Source organism: Arvicanthis niloticus, chromosome 7 (genome assembly GCF_011762505.2).
Source record: "Arvicanthis niloticus isolate mArvNil1 chromosome 7, mArvNil1.pat.X, whole genome shotgun sequence".
NCBI lineage: Eukaryota > Metazoa > Chordata > Mammalia > Rodentia > Muridae > Arvicanthis > Arvicanthis niloticus.
Genome location: NC_047664.1, coordinates 14123896 through 14142441, shown reverse-complemented (window position 1 = coordinate 14142441; position 18546 = coordinate 14123896). Strand labels below are relative to the sequence as shown.

At 39.5% G+C, this 18546-nt stretch overlaps 1 protein-coding gene across 6 annotated transcripts in view; it reads left to right on the top strand.

The window, feature by feature from the left end:
• The window catches only part of Clhc1 (clathrin heavy chain linker domain containing 1), a 30604-nt gene extending 12271 nt beyond the window's left edge, over window positions 1–18333 (top strand). For 5 of the 6 annotated variants that reach the window (XM_076937978.1, XM_034508302.2, XM_076937980.1 and 2 more), the window contains 5 exons: window positions 1551–1657; window positions 8350–8524; window positions 10942–11144; window positions 14931–15110; window positions 18022–18333. In XM_076937978.1, the coding sequence (XP_076794093.1) occupies window positions 1551–1657; window positions 8350–8524; window positions 10942–11144; window positions 14931–15110; window positions 18022–18215 (859 nt within the window). In that variant the 3' untranslated portion in view covers window positions 18216–18333. The remainder of the gene's footprint in view (window positions 1–1550; window positions 1658–8349; window positions 8525–10941; window positions 11145–14930; window positions 15111–18021) is intronic. The other variant, XM_076937979.1, reaches the window with a different exon arrangement.
• Window positions 18334–18546: the final 213 nt, after the last annotated feature.

The window sequence follows — 18546 nt, the reverse complement described above, 5'->3', positions numbered from 1 at the left end:
ATTTAAAGCACTAAAGACTCTCTTATTTTCTTACACAATATATTTTCCTAAGTCTAGCAGGATTTTTAAAGTTTAGCATCATTTAAAAATATTCATTATTATTTTTACTATTTAAAGTGTTCATTGGTGTTTTGCCTGCATGTATGTCTTTGTGAGGGTGTCCGAAGCTCTGGAACTAAAGATGCAGACAAGTGTGAGCTGCTATGTGGGTGCTAGGAATTGAACAGTGTTCTTAACTGCTAAGCCACCTCTCCAGCCCCCACCCCCAGCCCCAAATATTTATTATTTTTAAGTATGCACATGCATGAGTTTGTGTACATGAATTTTGGTGCCCATCGATGCAGGAGGAGTCAGATCCCCCAGAACTAGAGTTATAGGTGGCTATGAGCCATCCAGTATAGATGCTGGCAACCATCAAACATGGGTCTTTTGCAAGAGTAGTATTTTTAACCACTAAACCATCTTCAACCCAAATTTAGTATGGTTTTTACTATCTTGCATGTGTTTGTTTATATATGCATGTATAGGTGAGTGGGTGCACATGAGTGTGCACACCAGAGATCAGGGTTAAGTTTCATTCTCTAATTCCTTCTCCATCATATTTATTTACTTATTTATTGTTTAATTCACTTATTTAATGTTAGTGTACACATGCATATACCACCACACTCAGGCTGAGTCCCAGGACAACTTAGTGGAATTAGCTCTTTGCGCCCAATTTACACAGGTTCTGGAGGGTAAGCTCAGGCCACCAACCTTCATTGAATCCTGAGGGATCCTCTGCCTTGTCAGCATTGGGATGAGAAGCTCTATGCTATGCCAGGGTGTATGTAGGTGGTGGGTATCTGGACTCAGGTCCTCACGTTTGAATGACAAACACTTCCCAAACCAAGCCATTTCTCCATCAGACTCCAGCTACCAGTTTTCACTTGATAGGAAAACCTTTGTTGAGATTTGAAGTCTCAGACATTTTGCTCAATGTTACTTGGTTGTTTTTTTCCACTTTATTCAACATTCATTTGAGGCACTGTGTGACCCCTCTCTTCCTAAGGGCTAATTTGGGAGCTTTGTTGTGTTAAGGAGGCTTATGGGAATTATTATCTCTGCCTGTGTTGATGGGGGTTTGATACCTGACAGACCAGCATTGGCTTCTGAATGTCAGGGACAGCTCTTGCTTCTGCAGCTGGGCTGCATGTGCGTTGGGTTATTTCTCCTAGGTCTAGTTGCTAAACAGATAGCTCTTTCCTGATGATCTGTGAGAAGAGAAGCCCCAGCTCACTATGAACCCACGTTCTGTTTTCTGTGGGAGATTTGTGGGGACAGAGTGCAGGGTCAGGTTCAATGTTCCTCAGAGGATGAGAATTTAACCCTGAGACAAAGAGGTCAAAACAAACCCTAGGATTCTAGGGAAATACTGAACATGGTACTGAACAAATAAATTTAGTTATAACTTATTAGATTACTATTTGTTTTCCACTATATCATTATACTTAATTTCTAATATTTGGGTTTTGTGTATCGTAATATGTTTTAAAATGCTATGGTTGTAGGTTCAATGAATTAATCTCCATTGGTGAATATGAGAAGGCAGCTTATTTTGCAGCAAACAGTCCAAAGAGAATTCTTCAAAATACTGGTACAATGAATAAATTTAAGGGTAAGCAAATCTCTCTGAAATATATATATATATATATATATTATGCTTTTTTTCTGGATAGAATGAAAGTAGTATTCTAAGAGGCTAGTCTTTTATTACCACATCTTTATTATTTGTTGTTTCCTTAGCTATAATATTAGGGATTTTTAAAAAATTTTCTAAGTTAAATTGTGAAGTGTTTCATACATGGGAAAGCATGAAGAAACATAGTATTAATATACCCACCATCAAGATTTTATAATATTAATTTTTTGGTCAAACATGTTCCATATACTTTTTTAAAGGGTTTTTTTTTTTTTTTTTTTTGTAGATTGGTATCATAAAATAAATTATACATTTTGGCAGTATGAAGCTGAGTGTGAAATACAGGGGCTTCATAGATGCTAAGCTCTACCATGGAGATACCACCCCAGCCCAAATACTATGTATAAAGTACATAATTTGCTAAGATTGACATATGCACATGCCCATCACATTATCATATATGACATCATCACCACAAAGATCCCTCAAGCCCATTGGCAGGTTTCCTCTTCCCACTCCTCATACCCACTACTGTCTACAGGCTCTCCTAGACTCCATGAAACCACTAACTTGCTTTCAGTTACCGTAGGTAAGTTTTTTTCTATAACTAGAACAGGCTGTAGGTGGTGGTGTTTGCATTCTGTCTAAACTCTACCCCCACAGTTACCTGGTATGCTCCTCCCCACAGTAGTAGCAGTAGCAGTAGTAGTAGCAGCAGCAGCAGGAGCAAGAATGAGAAGGAGGAGGAGGAGGAAGAGGAGGAGGAGGAGGAGGAGGAGGAGGAGGAGGAGGAGGAGGAGGAGGAGGAGAGGAGGAAGAAGAGGAGGAAGAAGAGGAGGAGAAGAAGAAGACTCCTCTTCCTCCTGTCTCAGTAAAACTTCATCCTCTTTCTTCCTTTTTTCTTTCTCTGCACTGCTTTCTTAAGTAGCTTCCCTTTCCTTTCTTCTCTGTTCCCATAATAGCTTGACATATCCTATTCTTTCAAATCTTTCTCTGATTTATCACTTTGTCTGCCTCTCAATTAGACCTCTTTTCAAACATGGGTGCTTCCTTCTACAAAGTTTACCTTCATTGTTTGGGATTAAAGGTGTGTACTAAGTGTGTGTCTCTGTATTCCAGCCAGAGGGAATAAAGGTGTGTGCTAAGGTTGAGCCATACCCTAACTAGAAACAGGTTTGTTTGTTTGTTTGTTTGTTTGTAGTAAATAACAATCTCTGGGGTCACAGTGTGATCAAATATCCTGCAGCACTAAGTAACTTAGTATGATTCTTGTCTCAAAATAAAATTAAAACAGGCTGGAGGTGTAGCTCAGTGGTAGAGTGCTTGCTTAGCATGTGGGAGGCCCTGGATTCAATTCCTCATACTGCAATACCCGTTGACAACCCAGCCACACAGGCCAGCGAAATTGAATAGAGAGCCCACAAATAAGCCAAACATAATGATGGTCAGTTTTCACCAAGACATTGAGAAAATACAGTGACACTGATGAAGCAGCTCAGCAGGTAAGGCTTTGCCACCAAGCCTGAGTTTATGTCTGTATTCTTGTATTTCCCTTCTTCTAAGTATTTGGGTGTGCCATTGTCAGGGGTGGGAAAGGTCTTGCTCAATTATTGTAGTAATAGCTGGCCTTAGTGGGTCCTGAGTGTGGCCATGTTGACTGCTTTAGTCTTTGCTTTTTAGAATTGTCTTTGCTAGAGACTTCTATGGTTACCCTGTGTTGATTCAGGAAGTAGTGCTGCAGATGGCTTTTTTTGTTTGTTTGTTTTGTTTTTTTGTTTTTCGAGACAGGGTTTCTCTGTGTAACCCTGGCTGTCCTGGAACTCACTCTGTAGACCAGGCTGGCCTCAAACTCAGAAATCCACCTGCCTCTGCCTCCCAAGTGCTAGGATTAAAGGCGTGCGCCACCACTGCCCTGCTGCAGATGGCTTCTTAAAAAAAATTTAAAAGAATTTTAAACATGAATACAGGAAATTTTTACATCATTTTCATTCTACCTTCTCCCTTTTTCAATTCCTCTAATGTCCCCCCACTTCCTCTCAAATTCATGACCTATTTTTTAAATTATTATTGTTATATGTGCTCGAGTGCATGCGTGCATGTGTGCATGCACACACACACACACACACACCCTCCCATGAATCCATTTAGTGTTGCTCATATACTTGGGATTAGATAACCTAGCAAAGAGCTAACTCATCCCAGAGGAAAAGTGATTTTCTCTCTCTCAACAGCCATTGATCCTCTGTACTTTAGCATTCCATGGATGAAGCGCCCTGTAATGTCTATAAGAGAATGTCTTTATCCTCTGGCTATTATGGCTCTCCGCACCCTCTTCTGTAATGTTTCTGAGCAGTAAGGATTACATTGTAGATGTCATTTGAGGTTGAACACTCCACAGTCTCTCTTTCTCTGCATTTTGACCAGTTGTGCATCTCTGTAATAGTCTCCATCTGCAGTAAAATGAAGCTTCTTTGATGAGGAGTGAAAGCTACACTTATTTGTATATGTATATTGTGTTTGTAATACAATTAGAAATTGGACTGGAGAGATGGCTCAGTGGTTAAGAGCACTGACTGTCCTTCCAGAGGTCCTGAGTTCAATTCCCAGCAACCACTTGGTGGCTCACAACCTTCCTTCCTTTCTTTCTTTCTTTCTTTCTTTCTTTCTTTCTTTCTTTCTTTCTTTCTTTGTTTTTTCAAGATAGGGTAGCCCTGGCTATCCTGGAACTCACTCTGTAGACCAGGCTGGCCTTGAACTCAGAAATCTGCCTGCCTCTGCCTCCCAAGTGCTGGGATTAAAGGCATGTGCCATCACTGCCCCAACCATTCTTAATGGGATCAATGTCCTCTTCTGGAGTGCCTGAAGATAGTGACAGTGTACTCATATAAATAATAAATCTTTTTTAAAAACACAATTAGAAATTACATTGGCTTATGGAAACAGCTATAGTAGGTGTCTTAGGGTTTCTATTGCTATGAAGGGACATTATGACCAAGGCAACTCTTTTTTTTTAAGGATTCATTTATTTTATTTATATGAGTACACTGTCGCTGTCTTCAGACACACCAGAAGAGAGCATCGGATCCCATTACAGATGGTTGTAAGCCACCATGTGGTTGCTGGGAATTGAACTCAGGACCCCTGGGAAAGCATTTGGTGCTCGTAACTAATGATCCATCTCACCAATCCCCAAGGCAACTCTTATAAAGGCAAACATTTAATTGGGGCTGACTTGCAGTTTCAGAAGTTTAATCCATTATCATAGCAGGAAGCATTCAGGCAGACAAGGTGCTGGAGAAAGAGCTGAGAAGTTTGCATCTTGATCTGAAGGCAACTAGTGGGTGGAGCCTGAGCATAGGAGGAACTACAAAACCCGCCCCCATAGTGGCATACTTCTTCCAACAAGGCCACACCTCATAACAGTACTACTCCCTGTTGGTCAAGCATATTCAAACTGCCATATTCCGGTCCCTAGTCCCCAGAGGCTTGTTCAAACACATGAGTTATGGGAGCCATACTTAGCCATAGCATAATGTGAAATACATTTAATCCAACTTCAAAAATCAGAAGTTCAAAGTCTCTTCTGAGAGTCATGCAATCTTTTAATTTTAATCCCCTATAAAATCAAAATCAAAAAAAAAAGATCACATAGTTCCAACATATCATGACATTACCATTCCAAAATGTCACAGTGAGCAAATACTGTACTAAAGCAATATCCTAAACCAGCTGGGCAAACTCCAAACTCCTCATCTCCAGGTCCAATGTCAAAGCAGTCTTCAGATCACCAATTCCTTTCATCCTTGTTGACTTCTGTTGGCAGATCTGGCATTCAGCAACAACAAACTTTGTTCTCTGGGGATGGCTCCACTTCTTAGAAGCTTTTCTTGGCAGGTATCCCATGACTTTGACATTTCTAATATCTGTTCCAGTGTCTGGGATCCACACATGATCTTCTGGACTCCTCCAAAGGGTTTGGGTCACTTCTCCAACTCTGCCCTCTGTAGCACTCTATGCTCTGGTTGACTCCACTGCTGCTGCTGTTCTTGGTTGTCATCTCATGGTACTGGCATCTCCAACATGCCGGGGTCTTCCATTGCAACTAGGCTTTATCAATAGCCTCTCATAGGCTCTTTTCATTATGCCAAGCCTCGACTTTTTTGCATGATGCCTTCAGTCCTGGCATGAACTACAACTGAGGCTTCACCCTTCACCAATGGCTTTTCCTGGCCTCTCACAATTCCAAGGCTCAGCTGCTCTTCATGACTCCTTCATGACTTCAAAACCAGTACCACCTGGGTGATTCTTACATACTACCAAGTCCAGCTGCAGTCTGAGGTACAACCTTGGCTATTTCTAGATACAGCTTCTTTGTACTCTCAGAAAACACTTTCCAGAAGATTTCACCTCAGTGGTTCTGGTCTCTTCTTAATCACTGCTAATTTCTTAGCTCCAGCTAGCCAGCATCAATTGTCCCAGTAACCCCTTCTATTATTGACTCTAAACCCAGAGCCACATGGCCAAAGCTACCGAGTTCTTCTGCTTGTTGGGGCTGGAACATGGACCACTTATTCTATTACATTATCACCAACCCTCTGTTTTCCAACACCTTCACTGTCTAAGCGTGACTGTCCTGGAACTTGGTCTGTAGGTTAGCCCTGAGCTCAGAGATCTGTATAGCTCTCTCTCCTGAATGCTGAGATTAAAGGCATGTGCGACCATGTCTAGACTTAAGCTTTTCTTTACCTGGAACTTGTTCTGTATCAGGCTGGCCTTGAATTTAGAGATCTGCTTGCCTCTGTCGCCTAGAATTAAAGGCATGTACTGCCATACATGGACCAAATCTTTTCATTATAGATCTTAGACGAGTTGGAAATGGAGACTAGATATCACAATCCATCCTTTGTCAATTTGACACATAATTGTTTCTCCTTATGTCCAAATGAAAATAACCAGATCATAACAACACCTAACATGATATAACTCTCATACAACTGCAAATGCATGAGTTTAGCTGTGTGGGACTACCCTGAGATCACCACTCCCTTAATCTGTTTATCCCTTTAAACAAAGAATTTAGCTTCATTCCACTTCCTGGTGCCTCTTTACTCTTTCAACCATATATTTTATATTTTTTTTCTAAGCGTGCTATGCTTGATCAAAATGCTCTCTATGAGAGAAAACCAGAGGACAAAGTCCATGCTGGGTTTTTTTTTGAGACCTTCTTTATCAATGCAATTAATCAAAATCTCTTTACTTTAGCTTCAGGCATAGTCTTTGGAAAAGGGCAAAAAGCAGCAACATTCTTCACCCAAAGCTTCTTAAGAATGATCTGCAGAAGCAGGGCAGTGGTGGCACATGCCTTTAATCCCAGCACTTGGGAGGCACAGGCAGGTGGATTTCTGAGTTTGAGGCCAGCCCAGTCTACAGAGTGAGTTCCAGGACTGCCCGGGCTATACACAGAAACCCTGTCTCAAAAACAAAAAAGAAAGAAAGAAAGAAAGAAAGAAAGAAAGAAAGAAAGAAAGAAAGAAAGAAAGAAAGAAAGGAAGGAAGGAAGGAAGGAAGGAAGGAAGGAAGGAAGGAAAGAAAGAAAGAAAGAAAGAAAGAAAGAAAGAAAGAAAGAAAGAAAGAAAGAAAGAACTGGCCGGGCGGTGGTGGTGCACGCCTTTAATCCCAGCACTTGGGAGGCAGACGCAGGCGGATTTCTGAGTTCGAGGTCAGCCTGGTCTACAGAGTGAGCTCCAGGACTATACAGAGAAACCCTGTCTCGAAAAACCAAAAAAAAAAAAAAAGAAAGAAAGAAAGAAAGAAAGAAAGAACTGATCTGCAGAGTAAAAATCACCCTTAGCATTGGTAATGCCTTCCATATTCCCAAGTCCCACCTAAAGCATTCCATGGCTTTCCAAATCCAAAGTTTCAAAATCTACATTTCTCTGAACAAAAACATGGTCAAGGCTATCACATCCATACCCAAGCCCCAGGTATCAACTTCTGTCTTAGTTAGGCTTTCATTGTTATGAAGAGACATCATGACCAAGACAGCTCTTACAAAAGCAAATATTTAATCGGGGTTGGCTTGCAATTCCAGAGGTTCAGTCCATTATCATCATAGCAGGCAGACATAGTGCTGGAGAAGGAGCTGAGAGTTCTGCATCTTGATCTGAAGGCAACCAGGAGAGAATGGCATCCTCAGGCAGCTAGGAGGAAGCTCTCTTCCACAGTGGGTGGAGCCTTTGCATAGGAGGAGACCTCCAAAGCCCACCCCCATAGTGACACACTTCCTAACAGTACCATTCCCTGTGGGCCAAGTGTATACAAACCACCACAGTCGGTTCTCCTCTACGGTCTGTAGCCTCTCCAGCCACTGATAGTTGTCCAGGTTACAAGCATGCACTGTCTTCTATTGAGCAATCTGAGCTTCGGATGGTTCTCAGCTATTTATGGCATCATTGGGCTTGCAGACAAATCACCATAGTCTCTGCCTCCATCTTTCCATCTTTATGTGGCCCGCAAGCAATATTATTATAAAAAATGTAGAATTTATTCTGTATCTATTGTTAGAGGTTTGGAAAATGTAAAGAAATTAAAAGAGTAATATGAACTACAAAATGCAATCTAATTCTTAATGAACTTCTCATTCTTTTTTTTTTTTTTTCTTTTTGTAGCTATTGGAAAAATTAGAGGAAAGCCTCTCCCATTACTCTTGTTTTTTGAGGCTATATTTAGCACCAGTCAAGCTTTCAAACGTCCTATTAATGCCGAACTAACCATGGAGGGAATCAAATGTGGATTATCTGAGGAACGGCTTGATTTAGTTACCCACTGGGTCACTCAGGAAAAGTAAGCAAAATTAAGCTGCTAACTTAATTTCAACATGTAGTTAATATGACTGTTTTTCTTCTGACTTACAATAGTTAGTTGTCATCTGTGAGCTAGAGTTTCTCAGTGTGGCCTAGACAGGCCTCAAGATCAAATCCCTCTGCTTCAGTCTCTTACATGCTGAGATTATAGGCTTGTGATACTACATTCAGCTAATGGATCGTTATAAATACTGTATTTTAGGATTTACTTCAATTCTGTGTTGAAATTAGTTAGAAAATATCTAAGGCCTATTGACAGAGAGCTCAGACTAAAAGTCAGTTAACTGAAGTTCACAAAATAAAATATGACAAGCTAGCAGCAGATGTAAGTTGAGTGACATGGACACAGAATGATTGGCTAATAGCACACTTCTTAGGTGAGAAAAGGCAAGGAACCTTGTACGGGGCAGAGGAGGAACATCCCCATGGTTATACTGAGGAACATTTAAGCCGCCAGCTGGACACTCTTGAAGCCAGGTCTCCCACAGACTGGCAGATTTGTGCGTGTGTGTAGGGCTCACCTATCTAGAACCTGAGGCTGAGACGAGGGTGTGGGGTGTGGGGGTGAGGTCACATGGGCTTCCTAGTAATCTGAGTGGAGCCACACAAGGAAGGGCAAGAGCCAAGCAAGGAAATGGCAAAGCTTTAGCCACATCTCCTAGACAAACCATGCTTGGAACTGCTCCACCTTGAGGGAAGGGCCCCGCCTTTCATGTCTACCAGCTTGGTTGGTTTATAAAGAAAAAATCAAGCCTTCTGATTTTGAACCCCTCCACTTCTCACCCCAATAAACAGAGTCTGTATTTACTCCATGTCCAATTCTGAGACATTTTGTAGAGGTATCAGAATTTCATTGTAATGTTAGCAGCATTTTGTCAGATGTATAGAAACACCACTATTATGTAAGCCTGCTATTTTTGCATTCATTAATTAAAAAATATAACTAAAGCACAATTTCCATATAAGCACTAATTAGATAAGATTTTTTCTGATCATGTCCAGATATTCTTTTGACTTACGTTGAAAGTTTCTGAGTAGCATTACTGCAGTGGTACAGATGGTTGGTTCACTGTCATTGAAGTATAAACAGGTACATTTAAATATTGTACCAAATGAAGCGATTCAGTTCAACTGTTTGGAAAGAAATGTTTCCTCAGTTTTTCCTAGAGGGTAGCTGTATCCCCCTCCCCCCCACCACACACACTTTGCTTCTTATTATCTATAACAAATTTAAAGTAATAGGTGCTGTCACACTTAAAGCTGGGTGCTGAGGTGTAGGGCACACACAAGAACTTCAGGAAAACAAAGGATATGATGGCAAGATATAACAGGAGTTTTTCCTACACTGCTTTGTGTTCTGGCTAGTCTCATGCACATAGCTGCCTAAGAGCTATCTTGGATCCGAGAATAGAAAACACACACAGAGAGACACACACCAGTTATTCTTAAAATGCCTTGGCTAACTCAATGTCTGGGCACTCCTACTGCATCTTCCCCTGGTATCCCAGGCCCAGTTGGGGAAGTGACTAGTGGTCGCTTACCCATAATCTCACATTGCTGGCTGACTTTTCTCCTCCACTACTGCATCCTATTCTCCTCCCTCCCAGTCCCTAATTCTCTCTCTGCATCCTACCTGCTCAACTCTCAATGTCTCCGTGTTCAGCCTTTGGCTACTGGCAACATAATGGATAGATCAGAAACCAATTGATGGCAAGGACCTTCAGTGTCAGTAAACACAGATTCCCGATTAAATCATAGCATCAGACCCACCCTCTACAGGGAGTTGTGGTTTTTCTTTTGGTGTGAATGTCTGAAAGATCTAATTATAAGCCAAGATTGTTCCCATTACCTTTTGCCAATGTCTAAAAAGTTGTTGTACTCTGCATATTCTAGGTAACTTATGAGAACACTGAGATTCCCCAGTTGCATTCCAACCTTCCTTACCTGGCAATTTGAATTCTGTCAGGTTGTTTGTTTGTTTTGTTTTGTTTTTTGAGACAGGGTTTCTCTGTGTAGCCATGGCTGTCCTGGAACTCACTCTGTAGACCAGGCTGGCCTCAAACTCAGAAATCCACCTGCCTCTGCTTCCCAAGTGCTGGGATTAAAGGCGTGTGCCACCACTGCCCGGCTGAATTCTGTCAGTCTTTGCAGGAGAGTTTAAGTCTTGCTTATAGACATTAAGACATTTGATCTCAATTTTTCCAAAATTATTTCCCCAAAGGAGAATTGTCTTTGGTTTTGCCAATCTCAAATGTGTTTAATTTCTACCACGTTATCAATTGCTTATTGACTTACAATTTTATAGGTAATTGTACAGTCTTAAATTTTCAGATATTTCAGTCTCAACCACTCACCAACAGTTTTCTGACATGTGTTGTAATGATCTGCTTGCTTCAGGCTGACATTTTCTGAGAAGGCTGGCGATGTTATTTTTGCTTATGGAGAGGAGCACCCATACCACAAGTCCAAATGTTTTGCGTTAGCTCAGATTGTCTACAATGAAAGTGGGCTACACAAGAAAGCTCTTCTTTGCCTGTGTAAACAGGGTCAGTTTCATGAGGCTATGGAGCATATACAACAGTCCAAGGACGTTAGCATTGGTGAGTAAAAAAGCCTGGTTCCTAATACACCTCCACTCTGACACCACTCATAGGAGCTGGCACTGTTTGAAATTCAGCTTATGAAATACTTTTATACATACCTATAGGATATTTCTTTTGTAAATTTTCATGAAAATAAGATGGAGTTAATTGAATTTTATGATATACATTATGCAAAAGAAACATTTAATATGTGGCTATTACTAGAATTATGTAGTATTAAGGACAAATTTACTTCATATGATAGACCATACTACATTTTAAAAGATTTTTCAAAAATAACTAAATTTTTTATATATAATAATATGCATTAGTACATATATGTATTATGACAATTATACATGAAGTATTAGTAATTATCATTTCAGAATTTTGAATACCTAGCTTGTAATGGGATGTGATTTGAGAGAACTGTAAACAGTTGACTGATCCTAGTTCAATGACCTGATAGAGTTGACTGACCCTAGTTCAATGGCCTGATATAGTTGACTGATCCTAGTTCAGTGACCTGATATAGTTGACTGATCCTATTTCAATGACCTGATACACTTGACTAACCCTAGTTCAATGGCCTGATGTCTTAACATCTTAACAAGAATCTCAACAGGGTGAGCTTATGGAACTTCTGGCCTAACAGCCCCCATTCCTCAGGCATAAGCCAATCTCCATTTTTAGGCTGTTTGTTTAGTCTAAGAAGTTAAAAAACAAACAAATAAGTAAATATAAAAAAGAAATAGCCAGGCAGTGGTGGCTCATACCTTTAATCCCAGCACTTGGGAGGCAGAGGCAGGCAGATTTCTGAGTTTGAGGCCAGCCTGGTCTACAAAGTGAGTTCTAGGACAGCCAGAGCTACACAGAGAAACCCTGTCTCAAAAAAATAAAATAAAATAAAATAAAAAAAAATTAAAAAAAATAAAAAAAAAAGAAAGAAAGAAAAAGAAATAAATGAAAAAGTTGCAAATCAAAACATAGCAATTTTAAGCCATATTTCCCAAGATAAAGGGTATTTGTAGCTGTTGAATTTGATCATTTCAAGTAGTGAGTTGCTGTTTCCTCACAATGCATGTATTTCAAGATTCTTAATGTCTTCTCATCCATTGATATCAACATTGTCCCCAAGTTTACTGTCAGAGCAGGAGGCAGCTGCTTCTGTGCATTGTTGCACTTAATCATTTTGTTGAGTCTAATGTAATTTTTGTTATAATATCTTTTTTATAGAAAAAAATTGTGTGTGTTTTCCCAGAGAGGATAAGGCACAAAGGGACATTTGCCAGTAGTTATACAGTGACAGAGCAGCCTGGTATAGTGGGATCCCGCTACTAAAATTTGTTAAGTAAATTATATATTGTATTATTAACTAAGGACACAGATTCAGTTTCTGTACTGGTTTCCGTTTCCATGTGAAAGAATTGTATCAGTGTTTAGATGTGAAATATGGCTATATTCTGCTTAGATAGTAAGCAAGGAGAGTGGGTCAGATTTGGAATTTCTAATTAGAAAATTCTGCAGGTAATATTGTCAAAGAAATCAATTTATAGGAGAGAAGTTTGAATAGCTAGTGAGTGTAATAGAGAGAGATGGGTTAGCTTTAGATGCTAAAATTCAAGATGAGTGATTTAAGCCACAAACTTGTTACTTTTCTAAGAATTAATAGTTTGACTTAATTGATGTAGAATAATATTCTGCACTTCCTTCCCCCACCTCCTCTCTTAACCTCTTTTTTTTGTTTTGTTTTGTTTTGTTTTGTTTTGTTTTGTTTTTTTGAGACAGGGCTTCTCTGTGTAGCCCTGGCTGTCCTGGAACTCACTCTGTAGACCAGGCTGGCCTCGAACTCAGAAATGCACCTGCCTCTGCCTCCCAAGTGCTGGGATTAAAGGTGTGTGCCACCACTGCCCAGCTAACCTCTTTTTTATATATATGTATGTGCATATGTTCATATGTACATACACACAGGTACACATAATAATATATGGGGGAAAGGTGTGAATACTGGGGACCAGGTAGACCATTTTACATTATATCATGTGTAATTCAGAGAAAATGAACATCTCTAAGCCCGTTTTCTTACTGGTAATACAAAAATGGTAATATATTGCTCATTCTGACTAGCAGAGTCTGTTCATAACTGTTAGTTCCTGGCACACAGTTTTTGTGTTCAGTAAAAACTAGATTACCCTGTATTGCCTTTTACAGACAAATTACATTTATAATAGTTCACAAAAGACCTAGAATTTATTTTGAAAATTACTTCTTGTGGCCTAAAAGGGATATCTTATGTTGAAAATTTAAGAAATTAGCTGGATGGTGGTGGCACATACCTTTAATCCCAGCACTCAGGAGGCAGAGGTAGATAGGTCACCAACTTTGAGGCCAGCCTGATTTGTAGAATATGTTCCAGGATAGCCAGGGCTACACAAAGAAATCCTTTCTCAAAAACAAACAAGCAAGCAAGCAAACAAACAAACAAAAAACATGAAAGAAAGAAGGAAGGAAGGAAGGAAGGAAGGAAGGAAGGAAGGAAGGAAGGAAATTTAGGAAATGAATATGAGATTTATAAATATACAACTGTAATTGTAGTTTTGGCAAGTTTAGTGTTTAGAGAACATATTAAACATATGAACTTCCTTTTCTGGGGTTACAAATGGCAAAATGTTGGCACAAAAGATGACTGAGTGGGTGAAGACGCCTGATGGCCTGGACTGGATGGAAAAGCAGAGAGCTGACTTCTGCAAGGTCATGCCTGGTGACCTCTGCTGTCACCAGCACCAAGTTGCCTCCCCAACCCCCACCTAAAATAAGTAATAGAAAATGATTGTATGCTATCAACTTCTGACTACTTAAAATAGTTATATTGGGCTTGTCTCTATGACTGATAATCTGAGTTCAGTCTCTAGGTGAAAGGGAAGAACCAACTCTCCCTTGTCTTCTGGTCTCACCTGTGTACCATATATATGCGTACACAACCACATACATGCATACACATACATGCATCTGCTCTCACCTGTATACCAGTGCACACATCCACATATATGCACAACATAAATAAACAATTTAAAAAACCCAACTACATTGATTCATTACTCAAAAACAGACACTTACTATGTAGCCCAGGGCCTCAAACTCACAATTCTCTTTCCTCCAACCTGTTAAGTGCTAGAATTATAGGCATGTTATCATGGGCAACTTTTTTTTAAATGCTTCTCAAAATCTTCAGTTTTGAATTTTCAAATACTTGATACTTTTAGGGAAATCATGACTAAATTCTGTTTTCTGTGCAACACACAAAAAGAAAGATGAAATTATACTCTCTAGAAGCTGGTCTGTATGTGAGCAACAAAGCATGCAGACATCCATATGTATGCACAAATAAATAATTTTTAAAAAAACCAACCACATTGATTTATATACTTTAAAACAGATAAGAAAAACTCAACCTAATGTTAGATAAAATCTTACAAATTCTCTCCAACTGTGGTACTTTTCAGATGTGAAAACAGTTACAAAGATGAAGTGACAAGTTCCTGACTGTCAACCCCTGTCTGTTATCACAACACACCTCTGTCCCTGAATAATATTTAACATATATTCCCTGATACTCCTTGTTCTGAGTTGTCCTTTCTTTATTTTGGTTAAAGTTCTTTATTTTGGTTAAAGTTGAAGAGAATATTGTTGAGTTTATGTTGGACTCAAAGTGAGATTTAGAGGAATGGGAAAGAATGCAGGCTGGCAGTAGATATAGGTGCTTACCCATCAGGAGAGTGAGATTGGTTCTGTTTTCACTCACAGATGACCTGATACAGCTAATAACAGCATGTCCCCAAACTGACTTAATTAGATGTCTTACTCAAGAAAGGAATGGGAAACCACCATTTTTATCTTTTGGGATGGCTGTACTACATCTGTTTTCTGTGGATATGAAAAACGTTGGCATGAGGCTGCTTCAGGAAGTCAGTAAATTCGAGAAAGGTAAGTGTGTGCACACCACACTTAGGAGTGAAAGAGACGTTTGCTAGGCATTAGACCAAGAGTAGACCCAGCTTTGGATTGTCCACTACGGTCCCTATGCTCTGTCTGTCTGCAGTTTGGTCCGTGGCTATCACTGCCATGCCCTTGTTGCTTGACTGTCCCTGACAAAGGGCTTTGCTTTGTATTTGGTGAACAACGCAGACAGCATGGTATTGGAGAGGGATGGAAACACTTTTCTACAGAAACCTTTCACAGAGTTTACAAGGGAACTGTCGCGCCCGCTCAACCAGCAAGGCAAAAAAAAAAAAAAAAAAAAAAAAGCGACAAACTGGATCCTTCTCAACAGCCTTTATTGTAGAATCTTTTAGATTTCAGAAAGAGCCCTCAAATGCCCAGAACGGGCTGCTTATATACCCTCAGCCCTGGGCGGGGAAAAGCGCATGGAGGTGTACGATTGGTCAAATTGCAGTGCTTCATTAGCATACCACATTAGCATGCCCCGCCCGGGAGGGGGTAATTGGTCAGAATGTGGTACTTAATTAGCATACCCTGTTCGGGAGGGGTTGGAGCCAAACTGAATGGCGCATGGGCAGTGCACTGGTAGTTAGTACCAGAGGCCTAGGCAGGCGCCATCTTGGCCAGCCACGTCAGATCGGCTGGCGAGCATCTTGGCCTGCCGAGTCGGGTCAGCAGCCTACAGGGAACAAGTTATGTTACTGACCCAGAACAGCTCTCAGACTACTATCAGGAGCTGTCAACCTATATCCAAACATTGCCTCCAACATTCCTGGGTTGTTTGTTTTGTTTAAGGTTGCTTTCAACTGGTTTTCTGTTTTCAACAAATCTATCTCTCTCTCTCTCTCTCTCTCTCTCTCTCTCTCTCTCTCTCTCTCTCTCTCTCTCTCTCACACACACATACACACACACACACTTATAGAAGAGGACATAGTTTAAGATTAAAGCTTTGCATTTAGCTTCAGTTGTAAAATGTAATTAAGTGGGTAGTCCAGGTATGGTAAAGTTGGTTACATTCTTTTCTTAAAAGTGGGTTAAACTTAAAACAGGCTGAGTACACAGTAGGATAGCAGTTTGAGTTCATAGTTTTAAATGTTCTTAAAGCATATTTTTAAAATGTTTTTTAAAAATTTATTTATGTATATGAATATACCATAGCTATCTTCAAACACACCAGAATAGGGCATCAGATCTCATTACAGATGGTTGTGAGCCACCATGTGGTTGCTGGGAATTGAACTCAGGACCTCTAGAAGAGCAGTCAGTGCTCTTAACCGCTGAGCCATCTCTCCAACCCCTAAAGCTTATTATTAACTTGATTTTGAGTTCTGATAAAAGTTCATTCTCCTTGAAGGCAAAAGGTATTTTTAGAAAAATATATTACCATAGGTAAGTAACCACAAATGCTGCTGTGAAAGAGATAGTAATAAGTTGTTTATGGAGTTCAGAGTTAACATTAGAAGTTTGTAAATGTAAAAATTACCATGTTAGTAAGTCTGTTGGCAATGAGATATGTTTGTTGAAGAAATTAGAGTGAAAAATCTTTACTAAGTCCAAATGAGAATGCTATAATCATTGCAAAAGGCAACACACTTATAAAAATTTAATATAAGTGAACATATAAGTTAGCAATCATTTTATATGTACTTTAAATATTAATCAGCTATAAGCCTTATATAATTTAATTTCCAGATCCGTTATATGCATATTTTCATGTGATAGTTTCTCTTAATGTAACATCGCAACGACATTGAGGAGTTAAATTTTGCATTTTTTACATTTCACCTTTCACTAATTTAATATAGAAGCCTAAGCAGTTAAGTTTTCAAATTGTTGTCTGAAGTCAAAGAAAGAATAGTAAATTACCTGAAAATATATTGAGGGATATAATTTAATATTCTTAATTTATCATTAAAAGTAGTAACTAAAATACTTGGTAGGAAAATAGCAATTGTGTTCAAAGTAAAACAGTGGTGAGGATAGTAATAGAAGGAAAGTCTTCTTTAACAAAGGTCCACAAGTGACGCAGGTAGTAGAAGACATTGGTTCCATAAACTGGTGGGTACTGGGTTGGGAAGTAGCCCCGTCTGTGCTCAGTTTCCAGAACACATGTAATCAGTCAAGCATGGGGGCACACATTTGTAACTCCAGCACTGGAGAGTCAGGAAGGCAGGTCCCAGGGGGCTTGCTGGTCATCCGCTGCAGCCCACACAGCAAGCCTTCAGACCAGTAAGAGACCACAATAGAAGAATGGTGGTTCTTAAGGATTTCACTCATGTATACATATGTGACCATACATCTACAACATCATATGTGTCTCCTCATACACAAAGCAAATAAATAAATAATTGATAAATAGCAAAGAGACTTACTATCAATTATCTTCCAAAAGTAAATCATACTAGATTTCTTTAAAAGCAAACCGTCTCATTTCTTTTAAGAAAATATTGATTATAGATACTAACTACAAAGAATATTCTCTATTTAGAGAAAGAGTTTAGGGTTTGCTAAGGAGTTTCTTAAACCCTTGGGCAAAATTACCAAAGCATTTATGAAGCTGTTTAAAGTATAGTGAAAACTCAAGCACAAGGCTCTCAGCACTTGATGGTGTCAAGCAATGCCTCGTGCCTATAAGAAGGCTCACAGCCTCCAACAAAGCTACCTTGTACAAAGGATAGAGTGGGGAGATGGAAGGTGAATCATGTTCCAGGGTTGAGTTCCTGACTAACATTCAGGAACTTACAAGACCTAGGGCTAAGCACTGTACTTATCATAGCATGAAACTTACTGGTCCAACGCCAGGTTTTATAGTAACTATGTTGCACTGATGTCTTTTCATTTTTGAATGATTATCAAGTTAACAGGAAATATAATATAATACTGTATTTTTTTCCAGATGAGATCGAGCATCTTGTGATGAGTGATTTATTTTGCACCTTAGAAAAGTGGCAAGAAATAACAAATATCTGTTTGCAGAATGGTTTTAAAAATTTGTCTAATGACATCATGTCCATTCTTCGATCCCAGGCTGGAGTTTCAGAAATTTCTGAAGATGATACCACCAACATAATGGAACATGTTTTTTGGTAACTCTATATTTTAACCACCGGAGGTCGCCAGTACAACACTTTACAGGCATTGGCTGGGGAAGCTGGTTTTAGCATAATTAATATAAATAAATGTTGATTATAAAGCTCTCAACAGTAAATCACACTTCTATTATGATGTTTACTTTTAATCTTGAAACACTGAAACATTCCTTCCCTCTACCATGTGGCCACTTATAGAGAATATTGAGCAAACCCAAGAGTGTAACTTTGAATACAGTAGCATAGATAACCTTTGCTATTTATACACAGTGAAGGTCAGACTCCTACTGAAGTTTAGAATCTTGGCAGGTTTTGTTTTGTTTGTTTGTTTG